Below are 17,013 nucleotides of genomic sequence, written 5' to 3'. Positions count from 1 at the left end.
GCTCAAGTTAAATTATTTGAGTTGGAGCACTCACATGTGAAGGAAGCAAGAAAAGGGCCAGTAAAAGGGAAGGAAAACAGGCAGGGGGAGAGGAATGATTGAGGGAATAAAATCTCCTTAAGAGACTAAGAAAAACTTTCATATCGTTAATAAAATATCAGACAGCAAATGCCAATGTTGTAGAGGTGATTTTCTCCACTGGACAGCTGGAAATGTTTCAGAGACAATCCTTTATAAAAGGAACATCCACGCTTGCTTAACGCAAAACATTCTCAGTTCATTCTGCCTTTGTTGTCCCACCACCTAGATGCATTCCCACCTGCATTTACGTGTCTGGGTTCTAGTATAGTTGAAAAGATACTAATTGCAAACAGATGTTCCAGAGGTGCTCAAATACCCATGCCTTGACACTTTCTCTTAACCTTACTAAAAATTGACTGTGTGGGGCACCTGGGTGGCTTAGTCAGTTAAATGTCTGTCTTTGGCTCAGGTCATGATTTCAGGGTCCTGGGATCTGGCCATGTCTGGGCTCCCTGCTCAGTGGGGAGTCTGCTTGTCTCCCTCCCCCTGCCGCTCCCCCACACCGGCTCATGCTCTCTAGCACTCTCTCTCAAATAAATAAGTAAAATCTTTAAAAAAAAAAATGACTGTGAGTTCTTGTTTTCCTCCAAAGTCATTCTCCTCTTCACCAGTAGAAAGAGCTATATTCCCTCTTCCCATAGTTCCATGACCTGTGAAGCTGAGAAGTTTGCGTCTGAAGCCTTCTAATAGCAGAGAGCAGCAGGGAAGAAAATCACTCTCATTTGTATTCGTGGGGAGGCGTGTGGTATAAGGACATGAAAATTTATAGCTGGGGCACGCACTGACAGGTCATCAATGTTTTAAGGCGCCCATTACCTGTCCTGGGTTTAGTGTAACCATATGTCTTCGAGCTTTGCAGAACTGAGGAAAACGTTTTAAATCAGGATTGACAACATTGATTTTACTGAACACACTAGATTCTTCATAAGGGATTCTTGTTGGATAAAGGAAAGGAGTGTCTTCGGGAGGAAAGAGATGCCATCTTTTCCTAATTAAAAAAATAAGATACAAGTTAGTACTCTGAACTTGAGATAAAACATCTAAGAAGGCAGCAGCTAAGTCTTCATTTTCATTCAACCCATAAAGGAATATAGGAGCAATCTCAGTGGTCACCTGGCTCATCTCTCAGTAGTGGAATCTCCTATGCAGACACCTGGTGGAGATAAGGCAGCAGCCAGTGGATATCTCCTGATGCCCTGAAGCTGGGACAGGATCTAGTTTCTAAGATCATTCTTTCTTTTTTTTTTTTTTTAACTTACTTTATTTAAATTCAATTAGTTAACATATAGTGTATCATTAGTTTCTAATGTAGAGTACAGTTCTTCATCTGTTGCATATAACATCCAGTGCTCATTAACATCACATGCCCTCCTTAATGCCCATCACCCAGTTACCCCAACCCCCCACCCACCTCCCCTCCAGAAACCCTGTTTGTTTCCTATGGTTAAGAGTCTCTTACAGTTTGTCTCCCTCTCTAATTTAGTTTTATTTTATTTTTCCCTTCTTCCCCTATGATCCTCTGTTTTGTTTCTTAAATTCCACATATCAGAGAGATCATATGATAACTGTCTTTCTCTGATTGACTTATTTCGCTTACCATAATATCCTCTAGTTTCATCCACATCATTGCAAATGGCAAGATTTCATTTTCTTTGATGGCTAAGTAGTATTCCATTGTATATATATACCACATCTTTATCCATTCAACTGTCGATGGACATCTGGGCTCCTTCCATAGTTTGGCTATTGTAGACACTGCTGCTATAAACACTGGGGTGCAGGTGCCCCTTCAGATCATTCTTTCTTATCTCAAATCAAAGTCTACCTCCTCCTAAGTCGATGCTGTCCCTGATTCTAGAGATACCTGAATAATCCCTCCCTTTCAAATATCTGGATTCTTATCTTCTGCAGAGAAGCCACCCATACTGCTATCCACCAAATAGTTTCCAGACTTCTCCCAGTTTGGGTTGTAAATTCCTTAAGTCAAACCTGTGTTAAGTCAATCCATAAGCAAGAGAAATGCACAAATGATGCCACCCAACTAAAAAGTGGTATAATCGAATTTTCAAAAAGAGAAAACTATAAAATGTTTCAGTCACTTAAAACTTTGAAAAATGGAGATGATAAATCTTAAATCACAAGACACCAGAACACACCCAAACTTCAAGTCAATAGAGGGGGGACATCTGAGGCAAAGAAGGGAGAAGTGTTTGAAAAAGGAAGACACATAGACAAAAATACACAATGGGGAAGCAGAGAGAGAGAGAGAGGGACAGGGGCAGGGGCAGGGAGAGGGAGAGAACTAGTTCTGAGGAAAGCTTAAAGCTCTCTAGTGACCCCTTGCAGTTACAGTGGGACCACTATGTGCCTTTCAGCTGGCTGCTATTTTCAAACTAAGAAGTAGATACTAAAGTCTTATTTTGCCTTAGAGATAGAGCTGCTCCATTCCACCGTAGCTATGACAAGTTTGGGAGAATTCTTGGCATTTACTATGTTTAGAATGTCAGAGCTGGAAGAACTCTTAAGAGATCATCAGTCTAATTTTACTTTCAAAGTAGGGGAAAAGGGACCCAGTGCTGGTTCAGTGTCATTCACTGGACTAGTTAGTGATTAGTGGTAGACCCAGAACTAGGTCACAGAGCGCCTGACCTCTTCAGGTGCCAGCTCCTACCTCTGCCTCATGGCTGCATTCCTACAGGAATAGCCATTAAGATAACAATCCCATACAATTTGTTTTGCTCCACTTAAAATGTAACATACAGTCGACCCTTCAACAACATGGGGTTTGAACGGCACGGGTCCACGTATGTGCAGATGTTTTTTCCAATACGGTACAGTACTGTCAATGTATTTTCTCTTCCTTATGATTTTCTTAATAACATTTTCTTTTCTCTAGCTTACTTTATTTTTTTAGGATTTTATTTATTTATTTGAGAGAGTGAGTGAGTGGGCATGTGAGCAGGGGGAGGGGCAAAAGGAGAGGGAGAGGGAAAGAATCTCAAGCAGACTCCAGGCTGAGCACTGAGTCTGATGCAGGGCTGGATTCCACGACCCTGAGACCATGACCCAAGCCAAAACTAAGAGTCAGACGCTCAACCGACTACGCTACCTAGGAATCTCTTGCTTACTTTACTGTAAGAATATAGTATATAATACATATAACATACAAAATATGTGTTAATCAACTATTTATGTTCTTGGTAAGGCTTCCAGTCAACAGTAGGCTATTAGTGGTTAAGTTTTTACAGAGCCAAACGTTATATGCAGACTTTCAACTGTGCGGGGGTCAGTACCCCTAATCCCCTCATTACTCAAGGGTCAACTGCATATGCATCCTTCTTTTATTAATCAGAAAAGGTGGTCAATCACCATGTCATCCCCTAATCAAAAAACATTTCACTGTCCTGCATGCTGAAAGAGAGTAAGAGGTTATTTGCCTGAAAGTAAACTTCTGGCTCCAACCTCTCTTTCCTGCCTAATGCCTTTGTTTGCAATGCACAACTTACACTGGACCATTCACAGGGTTCCTTCTCTATACACCACATGCTTTCCTAGGGCTCTGCTCATGCTGGTCCCTCTGCTCCTCCCACCCATGTCTTGGGACCCATCCTTCACCCATCCTTCAAAGCCCATCACAAATGGCAGCTCCTCTCTGTAATCTTTCTTAATCTTTCTAGCAGAAATGGTATCTCTCCTACTTTTCAGTTCCACAGCTCTATGAAACCTTCCTCAAGAGCATGCTCATTCTGCCTTCTATCACACTGCCTGTGGGCTTGCCTGGACTCTAACTATAAACTCTCTCAGGGCAGAGACATGTCCTACTCATTCACCTCCATTCCTACTCTAACACATGGTACCTACTCCATGAGTATTTACTGAATAGGTATTTTACTATTCCAGAGCTTTATGAGACCAGAAAATATGCTCTATTACAAAGTTAAAATAAAGCTATATTAATTTTATGTCACAGAAAGAACCCAGGTATTTTTTGGTAATGTTTTCCCAACTGAATTTCTTGCCCAATTCAGAACACATGGAAAACAGCTGCTTACAAGGATACCTCTCTTACCAAGTTTAAGATTCAGACTATTAACTCCCTAAGGGCAAGGACCATGGACACTTGATTCACTGTGGCATCCACAACACGTAATAATGCACCTGAAACGTCCTAGACCCTTTAATAAGGACTTAATGAATCCAGAAGTGGACTGTCTTATACCATTTTATAGTTTTCAAAATACTTCACATGTGAAATCTATTCACATGCTTACTCACTGTTTCTTTTGGATCCACTCATAATCCTTGTCATGTCTAAAGGGTCTGAGAACTAGGAAATGGCCATTTCTGCTTTTCCCTCTGTACTGTCCTATAAATGTTCCAAAAGGCCAGGAAAGGAGACTCAAGCATCACTAACTGGAAGAAAAGAAGGCTATACATATAACATTCTGAGTACATCCTCCAACTAAAAGAAACATGTAAACTCTCATGGAAATCCTGGAACCAGGGACTATCAAAGTATTTCCTGACCTACCCTTATATATCTTAGGGTCCACAGACAGATGGAGAAGAACTTACCTAAAGTAATAAAATACTGCATTGTGTCTACATGTAGACACAGACTGAAATTTAGACTTGAAAGGGGCCATAAATACCATCTCATTCAGTGGTTCCCAAACCAGACCCCTGGCATCTCCTCAGGGGCCTGAAGGTAGCAGCAAAGCCTCTTTCTTCCAACAAACTGCTCCACTCTTGTTTATTTAGATTTGAAGAAAGGGTCTTCCTGCTTTTAAACAGAATTTTGAAAACTACAAATGCAGACTCTTACATAACACAGCTAAGCAGACAACTGTCTAGCTGAACTGGGAGTGGAATCCTGGAGCTCTACGATCAAGTTTCTGAAGGTAATCCTGATCATGAGTGAGAGACACATGTGGAAACCATCATTTGAACTATTCCCCTTACTTCAAAAAGGAGGAAATCGAACCAGAGGTTAACAGATTGGTCTTGGTCATGAGGCAGGCTGACAGGGTAGAGCTGGGACTAAACCTTGGGGGCCACCTGCCTGATCCTCATTGCTCTTCCTGTGCAACACACACACACACACACACACTTTCTCTCTCTCTCTCTCATGCATGCACCTGTGCATTACCTTCCTTGTACCTGGAATACTAAGTTGCAACCATAGGAGTCCAGATGACAGGGCGTATGGGCCCCCATGGAGCCGATCCACAATGTACTTTCCCGTCCATTTCTTCCAGGAAACCCGAAGTCAGACCATATCACATCCTGTTTTGAAAATAAAGTTACAGTCTGTCAAGAACCAACCAAATATGCTGTATGGTAAGGTTACACATTTTCATTTGCACATCTGCTTTTCGGTAGTTGGAATACTCTTTTATAGAAAATGCTATAGATGGAGGAAGTTAGGCTTCCAGAGCAATCCAAGAAATCTTTTAAACCAATAACATACCTGACGTACCTCACTATTAGTAGTTATTCAACAAATATTTACTGACTGGTTCTAGAAGCTTGTGATGAATCAGTGAATAAGAAAGACAAATATGTCCACCCAAGCGAAGCTTACATTTTAGAGGTTGGAGGGAGAAAATAAACAACAGACGTAATTATGCATATATCTAGAGGAAGAGTGTTTCACTCAGGTAGCAGGAACCATAGTGAAATGGAAACAGAAGTTTTTTAAAACGTCTCCAATGAGAGGAGTAGAATGTTATGTCATGTATTCTAAAAGTTAAAATGTAACTCATTAAGGAATGCACTTGCATGAGCATCCATGATATATGGTATTACTGAACCACTATATTGTACACTTGAAACTAATATTATACTGTATGTCAACTAACTAGAATTAAAATAAAAACCTAAAAAGCTATAAGAAAATATAAAAATAAAAATGTCTCTGAAGCTCAACTCAGGAAGCCAGAAAGCCATATTTTCTCTAAGCAGTGCAGATATTTCTAGGTATAACTAGTGCATTAACTTTTTACACTCTAGTGACATTAAAAAAGCCTTCTCCTAAGTTAATGGAGTCATTTAAAACTACAGATGCTGGAGTCTTATTTCACACCTACTAAATCAGAGCCTCCAGGTAGGGACTGCATACATACAGTACTGAAATACATATCCATACGTGACTTTTGCTATGCTCCCCAAAGTCATGAACTCCTTAAGTGAAATGAACTTTAAAACAGAGACAGCACAGCGCTCTTGACTTGGCTCTCCTTATGCCTGGTTCTGTGGACAAATCATGCCCTAGTCAACTACTGACCCATAAATACCATCTAGTCCAGCAGTTCTCAAACCAGGATCCCTGGCATCCCCTTAGGGACCAGGGGGTAGCAGCAAAGCCTCTTGCTTTTTCAACAAACTGTTCTGCTCTTGTTTAGTTTAGAATAAGGGGCTTCCTGTTTTTCTTTTTTAAGATTTTATTTATTCATTTGAGAGAGAGAAAGAAAGTGAGTGAGCATGAGCAGGGGGAGGGGGAGGGGCAGTGGGAGAGGGAGAAGCAGACTCCATGCTGAACAAGGAGCCCAATATAGGGCTCGATCCCAGGACCCTGGGATCATGACCTGAGCTGAAGGCAGATGCTTAACCGACAGAGCCACCCAGGTGCCCAGGCTTCCTGCTTTTAAATAAAAATTGGAAAACTATAAATGTAGTGTGACATAAACTCAAATCCATAAATTATAGTATGTATAAGCTAGAAAAGAAAAAGAACATACTAGTGAACCAGACACAGAGGTTTGCCTCTATTTCTGTTTTTTTTCTTTAAGTTTTCTTTCTTTTTTTTTTTTTTTTTAAGATTTTATTTATTTATTCATGAGAGACACAGAGAGAGAGGCAGAGGGAGAAGCAGGCTCCCAAGGAGCAGAGAGCCCGATGCGGGACTCGATCCCAGGACCCTGGGATCATGACCCGAGCCAAAGGCAGACGCTCAACCATCTGAGCCACCCAGGCGCCCCTTTAAGTTTTATTTCTTTAAGTAATATCTACAACACCCAATGTGGGGCTTGAACTCATGACCCCGAGATCAAGAGTCATTGCTCCTCTGACTAAGCCAGCCACGGGCCCCTCTATTTCTTTTCTTTTTTTTTTTTTTTTAAAGGATTTTATTCATTTGAGAGAGAGAGAACATGAGTGGGGGGGGGTGGGGAGGGGTAGAGGGAGAAGCTGACTCCGTGCTGATGCGGGGCTCCATCCCAGGACCCTGGGATCATGACCTGAGCAGAAGGCAGACACTTAACCAACTGAGCCACCCAGGCACCCCTATTTGTTTTTTTAAATCATGAATTTTTCCTATTGAGTTTTAAGAAATAAAACAAAACAAAAAACACTTCTATGTGCAGAACCTGGGCATAAATGCTGACCCTTCTTTTATCAGTATCTTCCATCTACATTCTCTATTTTTAGAGACAAACCATTCACAGCTGTAGTCAAAGAGAAAGGATTTTGGAGAGACATTTAATGGGTGGTTTTGAGGAAGACTAGAAAAAGCATTTTCATTTTTGTTTTGAGTATTGAAAGTCGTGGACTATGTGCATAAAACTAATGTCTGTTACAAAGGGGGACTTTTTGTAAGGTCAGTGCTATTGTAAATGCATCTGCACATGGCTCACACACAGCTGCTCCAAGGAGCGGCAAAGATCATGTCCCTCTGGGTATGTCCGTAAGCTCCATGGAGGGAGCTTACCTCTGTATTCCCAATGCCTAACATAATACCTGGCTCAGAGTAAGTGCTTCAAACATTTGTTGCTTGGGACAGAAAGAAGAATGTTGGCTTATTATGGGTAAATGGTTCTGGTCTTGGTATGATGCTCCGTGTTCGGAATACAAAAACTAACACAACACAGGGCTACCCTTCAAATCTAATAACAGAAGATGGTCCCATAAATCAACTCACATCATGTGGCAAGTGCTCTGACAGAAGTGAGCAGAAGGTGCTCTACAATCACTAATGAAAGGCTCTTGGTCCAAGCAGGGAACCTAGAAGAGGCTTCCAATTAATTCTGGCCCTTGTTGAACAATCTACCACACCTCAGTTTGGAATTTAACTAAAGGCAGCTGAATGAAATGTAGAAGCAAAAGAGATTTGCCTTACCAAAGAAGAGGCTTGTGTAAGTGATTCTTATACTCCTTTAGGAATCTAATGAGTGCCAACACCCCTCTCCTCAGAGAAATGCACACATATACACAATTTCACATAAACTGAGGGAGTCAATGGACTGACCCCTGTGAGAAACTCTGTTCTAGAGCACTGCTTTTGAAAGAATCACAGAAGGAAGATTTTCCTATGGGGGATAGGGTTATATGAGAAACTGGCAAGAAGCTTTCCTGACAGTAAAGACAAAAAAGGAAAAATTATTTTGGAATGATTAGATCAGGGTGACCTAAACCACCTAAATTCAGCTGCAAATTGGTTAGGAAAACCAAAGGCTGAAAAAAAGGAAATTTGTCAGAAAATAGCATTTAGTGTACATATTTTGTGCCCCTACTCACCCCACGCCCAGACTCTTGAGAGTTGAGGCTTTCTTGCCAATTGTGTTTAGCTACCTATAGACAGTCAAATGTCTGAAATCAAAGTGGGCGCAGAAGGAATCTACCTTGAGTCTTGCTGGGAACAGTGAAATTAATAAAGGTGATTGGTGGGGTGATCTACCCTAGAGTCTATTCCCACACCCACCTCAACAGTTGGAAAAGTCTAGAAATCATCTATATCCATAAAATTCTATTTGACACCATCGCTGAAAAGAACAATCAAGTGTCTGGCTGACTGTGTTAAAAAGAAAACTGCAGAGCAAGGATGGAGTCACTTATGCTAGGCCATGTCACCAAACTAGGGCTTAATATTTAACTTAATTGCAGTTCAACCTCTCCCAGAAACAGTCTTAATTAGTGGGTCAGGAATTTTCTGGTCAGCACCAATGAGGTAATCTGTCACATGGGCCATCTCCTTCTCCATCCCCACCCCCACACCCAAAGGAAGCTGAGGTAATATGCTTGATAAAACCCCATGCCCTTTCCACCAAGGGAAGGTGATCTTACCTGAATCAATCCTTTCTTTACCTTTGCTAATAACTTCTTGCCCCAGCCTTCTCCCTATAAAAACCTTCCATTTTGTAGCTCTCCTCTACTTGCTAGATGGGACGCTGCCTGATTTGTTTAATAAAGCCAATCAGAGGTGCCTCCTTAGCGCAGTAGGCAGCGCGTCAGTCTCATAATAAAGCCAATCAGGTCTTCGAATTTATTTGGTTGAATTTTTTTAACTGCTTACTACAAAATATTTGCTTTCGTGTAACTCACAGAAGAAGGTTGTAGATTTGCTTTCTACAGACAAGTTTACTTTCTCTTCTGCCAAAAATTGCTGTCTTTAAATTATCTGAAAAACTGTCATGCCTTTTCTTTTTTTTACACCTAAACTCAGTAGCATTAACTTTTCCCTCCAGTTGCTGTCTTCTCAACTACCTTTGTCAACAGCTCTCTTAAGCCTGACTCCCCAACCCTAGGCACAGCCTACATGAAACCCTGTCTATGGGACTGCAGCATTCCATGACCCGGACATTATACCATTCATGTACCATCAGACAGTTTAAGCAACTGAATTATACCATGGCTAATCTTGGCTTGCCTGCCTTTTTCTTATGAACTGTGGTCTAGCCATACTAGCCATTATCTCTTCAGCCTTGACTTATTAATAGATTGTAGGAAAAAGCCATGGGATCCTACATTTATCCCTCTTAAACTGAATCTTATTTCGTTTCTGTCTGGCATTTTACAATGTTTAAATCAACTTGTCTACATGACTCCCAAGCCTTATCTTGAGTCCTAACAGAGTCTCTCCCCTTTATGACTAGACCCATATTTTCAATTGCTAACAAGTTACCACCATCTGGTTACTGGATTCTTATAGTAGACCAGACCCCAATACTAACATTTTATGTGTATTATCTCCTTTAATCCTTATGAGATTGACGGTAGATATATCCATTTTACCCATTTTTATATGTGGAAACTAAGGGATATAACTGTCCTTTTGACAGTACTGTTACAAAACACGCACAGATTCCTGTCTGTCATAACAAGTGGAAGGAGGGTGCTACTGGTACTCAGTGGATAGAGGTCAGGGATGAGCTCAACACAACGAAGAAAGGTTCTGTATCTTGCACAGTTTTCATACCACTAAAAAATTTGATTTTAATTCTCTGAGAGTAGGACTCCAACTCCATTTCAAATATCATCAAAGGATCTTTGGCATGTTTTTAATACATACTGAGTTTTCCCGAAACATAATTACTAAATAAGTCAAGGGAGGATTGTACTTGTGTTTTTGCAGCTTTACCAGGAGTTGTTACCCATTTTGAAAACCAGACCACCAACAGCACTGAAACTCACTGCGTTTGGGTCAGCAGTATATACACCAGTATCAGTCTGTGCTTCTATTATCTCATAGTGGTGACTCTACACCTATAGATACAAATATACTCACTTAGCCTCATTTCAAAATGTGAAATATACAATTTTGGAAATATTCTATGGAATTTTATCTTAATTCTTCAAAATTGAACCTTTTCCTTGTAAGTACAAGCATCTGATTAGTTCGTTATGACTTCCAGTATAGTCACGCTTGATTAATTACACATTAAATCACATATTTCTGCTTAACTTCCCCTGTATTTTATAGCAGGGCAGTTTAATTGTTTTTAAAAATTATGTGTGAAGGTAATTACCCACAGAACAGTGAAGGGGACGCAGGGTCTGGAGGGAGACCCCTACCACACCACCTCTACAGCTTTCCTGGTATGGACCACACACACCTCCCCCTGCCTTTACTCCTGCTGTTCCCTCTGCCCGACTGGTCTTCTTGCAGCTCTCCCACACCCCAGTTCATATTTCTCTTTGAAGACCCAATGTAAATGTCACTTCTTTAAATGCTTCTATTCCCCCTTATGCAACTCATCATTCTCTCTTGGTCTCTCCCTCCCAAAGAACTTTGACTCTTTTTGCCTCTGACCCATTCTCCTTACCACAACAAAAGCAATCTTTTTAAAATGTTAAGACCTGTCACTCCCTTGCTTTGAACTTAGAATTAGGTCCAAATGCCCTCAACTGTGGGCCTGTATGACCAGGCCCCTCTCACCTTTCTGACACCTTCTAACCCTCTGCATCTCATCGGCCAGGCTTCAGTCATAATGGCCTTCTTCTTCTCCCCCCCCGCCCCCACCAAAAAGGCACATTTTCCCTTCTTCAAAGGCTTTGCATATGCTATTCACTCTGCTTAGAAAGCTCCTGACCCTCCTTTCACATAGCTAGCTTCTCATTTCTTAGGAATCAGCTTAAATATCATCTCCTTAGAGAAAGCTTCCCAACTTACCCTATGTAAAGTAAGTCCCTCTCCTGTTGTTCTTGATTTGGGCCCATTTTTGTTTACTTCATAACACTTAGGACAACTGGCCATTACTGGTTAGATGCATTTGTCTGTCTTCTCCATTAGAATATGAGCTCCCTGAGGAAAGGGGGCCAGGGCTGTCTGCGACTCTCTAGCCTAGCACAGTACCTGGAAAACAGGCGTTTGTAGAATGAATAACCACTCACATTTTATAGTCATCTTCTGTCTTTTCACTACTTACATACCTCACTAGCTCCAGCAACTGGCTGGGTCCACAGCACATACCAGAGCTTAAATCTAGTTTCCGCTTTTATCTATCCTGACCTTTGGTATTTTTTTGTTTTCTTTCTGGCTGGCACACTTATTACTCTGTTTTACTCTGGAATTTTTTTTTCTTGGGCAAATATAGATCTGGTAGGTATGGTCCTGGGATTCCTTGGTCATCCCAAGCCAGTCCCAAGTCTAAACAATTCTAACACACAGCACTGACAACAGTCATTTGGTACAGCCTCACCTAGAACTTACCAGGCTCCCTCACAGTCTGCAATATCAGAAAAGGAGCATCGCAGACCACAGGGTGCATCAGGGTTGGCCCTGGTTTCTGGAGTAAATGGAATGTGGTATCTGTTCGAAAAGATGGCATATGGTTTTAGAGGTGGTCTACTTAATCACATACCTGATTTGACTACTTCATTATGTCTTCTAGTGTAGTCAATAAGCATTAACACACCAAAATATATGTTGTTTTATTTTAAATTACTTCCTTTAAAATGTTCCTTTATGTCATAGGTAAGGCATTTTTAAGCAATTTTTAAAAATTACATGTGTAGGTAACTATACCATCTACAAGTTGTATTTCAGAATCATAAAGGGAATGCAAGAGCTGAGAGAGTTGAGAATCATGACCACACCACATGTACTTGAATCAACAAATACTGACTGGTAACATGGGATATGCTAATCAAGGATGGAGACTCAAAGAGCTATAAGACATAAACATCTCTATTATCTGTATTGGAAAACTTTACAGTCTAGTTGGAGATATCAACCTGAAACAACAACATAAATAACAACAACAACAAAAACGCCACAGGCAGTTTCTATCACTATCACACGATGGTACAATAAATTAAGAGGTCAAGAATGGTTGAAATTTGGCTTTTACCCTTCTCAGTCTTGACCCCTCAACAAGGAACTAATAATGCATTAGGACTTGAGAGAGAGATCTGAACTTTGCTCCTTTCCCTTCCTCTGCTCCAGTGAGAAGTATGGCAGATTGCTAACCTATGGATTTAACCATGAAATAAAATGACCATCAATCATCTTGCCCCAGGCATCTGGCCATAGGACCTTCCCTTGAAACTGCCAGACCTATGGCTGCCTGAGAACTGCTCTTCCATTAACTTCAAAAGCCTCTTTCCCCTGCTGCACAGGCATTAGCCCTATGCATCTTAAGCAATGCACAAAGGATGATGGTGCAGAGGGCCAGGACTCATTCTTGGAACCCTCCCTTCAATGGTGCAATTTTCCCAGACCCTATACTTGTTCTACACAGACACCCTGTAATAACTATCTTTTTAAAATGTTGCTTTAATTTTTCATGTCTTTTCATGAGCAGGGTGTGGCACAAACTGCCTATCTTTCTTAATATCTCCCAATTGTATTCAGGGAGATGCCCACTAAGAAATACCCATTTTCCAGCCTCCCCTGCAGTTAAGTGGAGCTAAGAGATTAAATTCTAACCATTAAAGAGAAGTTGTTAGGTGGGCCCTCTGGGAAAGTTCCCTAAAAGTGAGACAGAGAGCTGGGAGTAGACTTTTGTCCTTCCCTCTCCCTTTTCAGCGATACAGTTGTAATGGCTATCGTGGAATACAAGATGGCCTTGAGGATGGAAGCCATATGCTTAGAAGGACAAAGCAGAAAGACAGTAAAACTTGGGTTCTTTGTTATGACAAAGCCTCCATTACAGCCCAGGCTAGTGCAGCTCTGAACTCTCCCTATATGAGGGAAAAAAAATCACCCATATGCATTTAGTTAGGCATGGTTATCTGTTAACAAGCAACTAAGTCTGTTAAAAACAACAACAACAACAAGAAAAAAACAAAAACAACCATAGCCTCAAAATGGCCATCACTTAGGTTAAGGCCCTAAATCAGTAAAACAAGACTTACTACCTAACCTAACTGCATTTCACTCCCCTCCCCACAAGTGTAATCTTTAACCAGTCAACATGGAATTTCCTGGTTAATAGTAGGAAATTTACTAATAGACCTCTTGTACTCCCCTTAGGAGGGCAACCTTGCCTAAACAATGCATTCCTTGCTAATAAATTTCTTTCTTCTTCTTCTTTTTTTTTTAATGCCCTCTCTCTGCCTTTAAAAACTTTTCTTTTGTTTAGCTCAGTGGAGTTTTCTTCTGCTCGCGAGATGGGATGCTGCCCAATTCATGAATCGTTTAATAAATCCCAATTAGATCTTCAAATTCACTGGGTTGAATTTCGTTTTTTAACAGGTCTAATTCAAACTGATTCAGGAGGTTAGTCCAGGGAACCTGTCTTTCCCCAATAATCCCATTCTGTTGGGCACTTTTTCCCAGGTTTGCAGTTGGCTAGTCCTAAACCCCATATCGGAGAAATGCATCCCTGAGGACATACTCTTATAGACACTTTGGGGTGGGAGTAGGGAGAGTTCTATGTACTTCTTTGAGTAGTTATATATTTAGTAGGCTTCCCCAGGCTGGCCTGGAGAACAAGATCAGCATTATTTCTCCAGGAAAAAAAAAAAAATGTTCTCAGTCCAAATAATTGATATACAAGTAAAATGTGTAGATCATAAACAATGAAAATGACAAAAGACAATAAAACAGTCAAAAGGTCTAGATCATCAACTCTTTAATTAAAGAGGAAGGCTAGATTTATTATGGAAGTGCTAACATAGGGCTGTTATAATTTGGTAGTTCGTTAAATACCCTAGTGGGAAGGGGAAGTTCTAGAAGAAAATCATATCAGATTTTACCCCAGTACTTAAAGACGTTAACCAGGAATCCAGTCTTGCTTTTTTATCCTCCTCCAACCGCAGGTAATCAGCCCTGATTCCTAGTTGCTTCTCAGAATCTATCTGGGAAGTCTACTGGCAGTTTAAGGATGCCTTAAGAAAAAGAGGTGGAAATAACACATTACAGTGTTTCAGGATAAGAATAAATATAGTACAGCTTCTGTGCAGAATGAGCATTATAAGCAAAATTCATTGTTCACTCACAGTTGAAAACTGGCTGACCAATGAAAATGAACTTTGTTTATAACACAAAAGTAGGGCAGGTACTTTATTCTCCTCTTTCCTTCAGGTGGCCCTGCCCTTGTGATGGTGTTCTGAACATATAACTTATAAATAATGATGGCTTTATTTCTTGTGTACATAGAGTGATCATTCTCCCAAATAAAAAATCAGGGCACAAGAGATGACAATGCATTTTTGTGCCACTTGTGAAGATACAAGTTAGGGAGATACTGCTTGAATATCAACATAATGAAATATTTAGAAACAATATTTTTCCATTGCCTAGTTTTCTTTTTAAGTTAATTTTGGGCGCATGGCTCAGTCCGTTAAGCATCTGACTTCAGGTCATGATCTCTGGGTCCAGGGATTGAGTCCTACATCTGGCTCCCTGCTCAGCGGGGAGTCTGCTTCTCTCTCTCCCTCCCCCACTTGCTCTCTCTCTCTCTCTCAAATAAATAAAATCTTTTAAAAAACAAAATCAATTAATTTATTGAGAGAGCATATTTATTTATTTGAGAGAGAGAGAGAGAGCACACACATGCACACAAGAGCGAGGAAAGGAAAGGGGTAGAGGGAGAGACTCTCAAGCAGACTCTGCACTGAGCGTGGAGCCAGATGCAAGGCTTGATCTCACCACCCTGGGACCATGACCTGAGCCAAAACCAAGAGTCATATGCTTAACCGATTGAGCACCCAAGTGCCCCTAAATTAATTTTATTGAGATAAAATTTAAATACAATAAAATGCAGTCATTTTACAGTATAGTTCAACAAGTTTTGACAAATGTATACACTAGAGTAACCAACACCCATGATCAAGATATAGAATAGTTCCATTACCCCAAATAGTTCCTCTTACTCCTGTGCAGTTAATCTGCCTGCCTTTACCCTTAGCCCCAAACCAACCACCAATCTACTGTTATCACAATAATTAAATACTGGGTTCCTTTAGGTAAACATAACAGTAATGAGGATCAGTTTTGAAAATCGTTTAATTAGGGGGGGCCTGGGTGGCTCAGCCGGTTAAGCAGCTGCCCTCGGCTCAGGTCATGGTCCCTGGGTCCTGGGACCAAGCCCCACGTCGGGCTCCCTGCTCCGCAGAGAGCCTGCTTCTCCCTCTGCCTCAGCCTGCTGCTCTGCCTGTCTGTACTTTCTCTCTGTCAAATAAATAAAATCTTAAAAAAAAAAAAAAAGAAAACTGTTTAAGGAGACTTCAAAACTCGGATTGAATTAAAAAAAAAAAATTCAAGGGACGCCTGGGTGGCTCAGTCGGTTAAGTGGCTGCCTTCGGCTCAGGTCACGATCCCAGCTTCCTGGGATCGAGTCCCGCATCGGGCTCCTTGCTCAGCAGGGAGCCTGCTTCTCCCTCTGCCTGCAGCTCCCCCTGCCTGTACTCTCACTCACTCTCTCTCGCCCACGCTCGCTAACAAATAAATAAAAATAAAATCTTAAAAAAAAAAAAAATTCAAAATGTGTACACTTCAATATTCTAGATTATGCATAATATTCTAAAACTATTACTACTGTTTAAGTGATAAAATAATATCAGGAACAATACTGAACTCTAATAGGACATTTTATACTCTTCTATCTTAAGGTTTCTGCATTCTACTATAAAGTCCTATGGGAAGCCAATCTTTTATTTTATTCAGGTTACCATCTCCAGTGCCTAACACAGTGAGTACAACAAATGCTCAAAAATTGCTGACTTACTGATCTAGGTAACTAGATCTATTTTTATGCTGAACCTGAGTAACTCCTAAATCTGTTTCAATTAACAAGTTAAATAATTATTCCAGGATCAAACACCATCTTAAAAACGTTGTACAAGTAACCAAATCTTCCATAATTTTAGTTTTAACCAAAGAACTAAAGAAAACTGGTAAGATGCTTATAATACAGAATAGTGGCTTTTTTTAGCTTACTATGTAAACCATTCACCAAAAAATAATCCATTCTTAAGTTGTTTTGTTCTAAAAGATGGTATATTTTGAGTTGGGGTATTCTCAGAGCCCAGATTCAGTATGAGTTAGTTGATGTAAGCTCTAGGCTCTGAGAACACCCCAACTCAAAACTATTTGTTCTTTTACCTATACAATGCTGTTTGGGTGACTCATGGCCCTGGTTAATTTGATTCTATTTGTCACATAAAAAGTCTCATTCTATTAATTCTCCATGCCTAGATTAAAAAATATAGAAAAACTGATTACACCTAATTCCATAATGAGTTTTATTCCTGAAAAAAAAAAAAAGAAAG

The 17,013-nt window shown here is 40.5% G+C and overlaps 1 protein-coding gene across 2 annotated transcripts in view; it reads right to left on the bottom strand.

Moving 5' to 3' along the window:
* The window catches only part of HSPBAP1 (HSPB1 associated protein 1), a 60,737-nt gene that overhangs the window by 12,733 nt on the left and 30,991 nt on the right, over positions 1 to 17,013 (bottom strand). For both annotated transcript variants that reach the window (XM_035000019.1, XM_035000018.1), the window contains exons 4-5: positions 5,231 to 5,367; positions 898 to 1,069 (exon numbers count right to left, since the gene is read on the bottom strand). In XM_035000019.1, the coding sequence (XP_034855910.1) occupies positions 898 to 1,069; positions 5,231 to 5,367 (309 nt within the window). The remainder of the gene's footprint in view (positions 1 to 897; positions 1,070 to 5,230; positions 5,368 to 17,013) is intronic.

The sequence above is a fragment of the Mirounga leonina genome, unplaced genomic scaffold, assembly GCF_011800145.1.
Source record: "Mirounga leonina isolate KUSES-001 unplaced genomic scaffold, KU_Mleo_1.0 Mir_115, whole genome shotgun sequence".
NCBI classification, from domain to species: domain Eukaryota; kingdom Metazoa; phylum Chordata; class Mammalia; order Carnivora; family Phocidae; genus Mirounga; species Mirounga leonina.
Note: the sequence above shows the minus strand (reverse complement) of the source record. Positions and strands in the feature narration are given on the sequence as shown.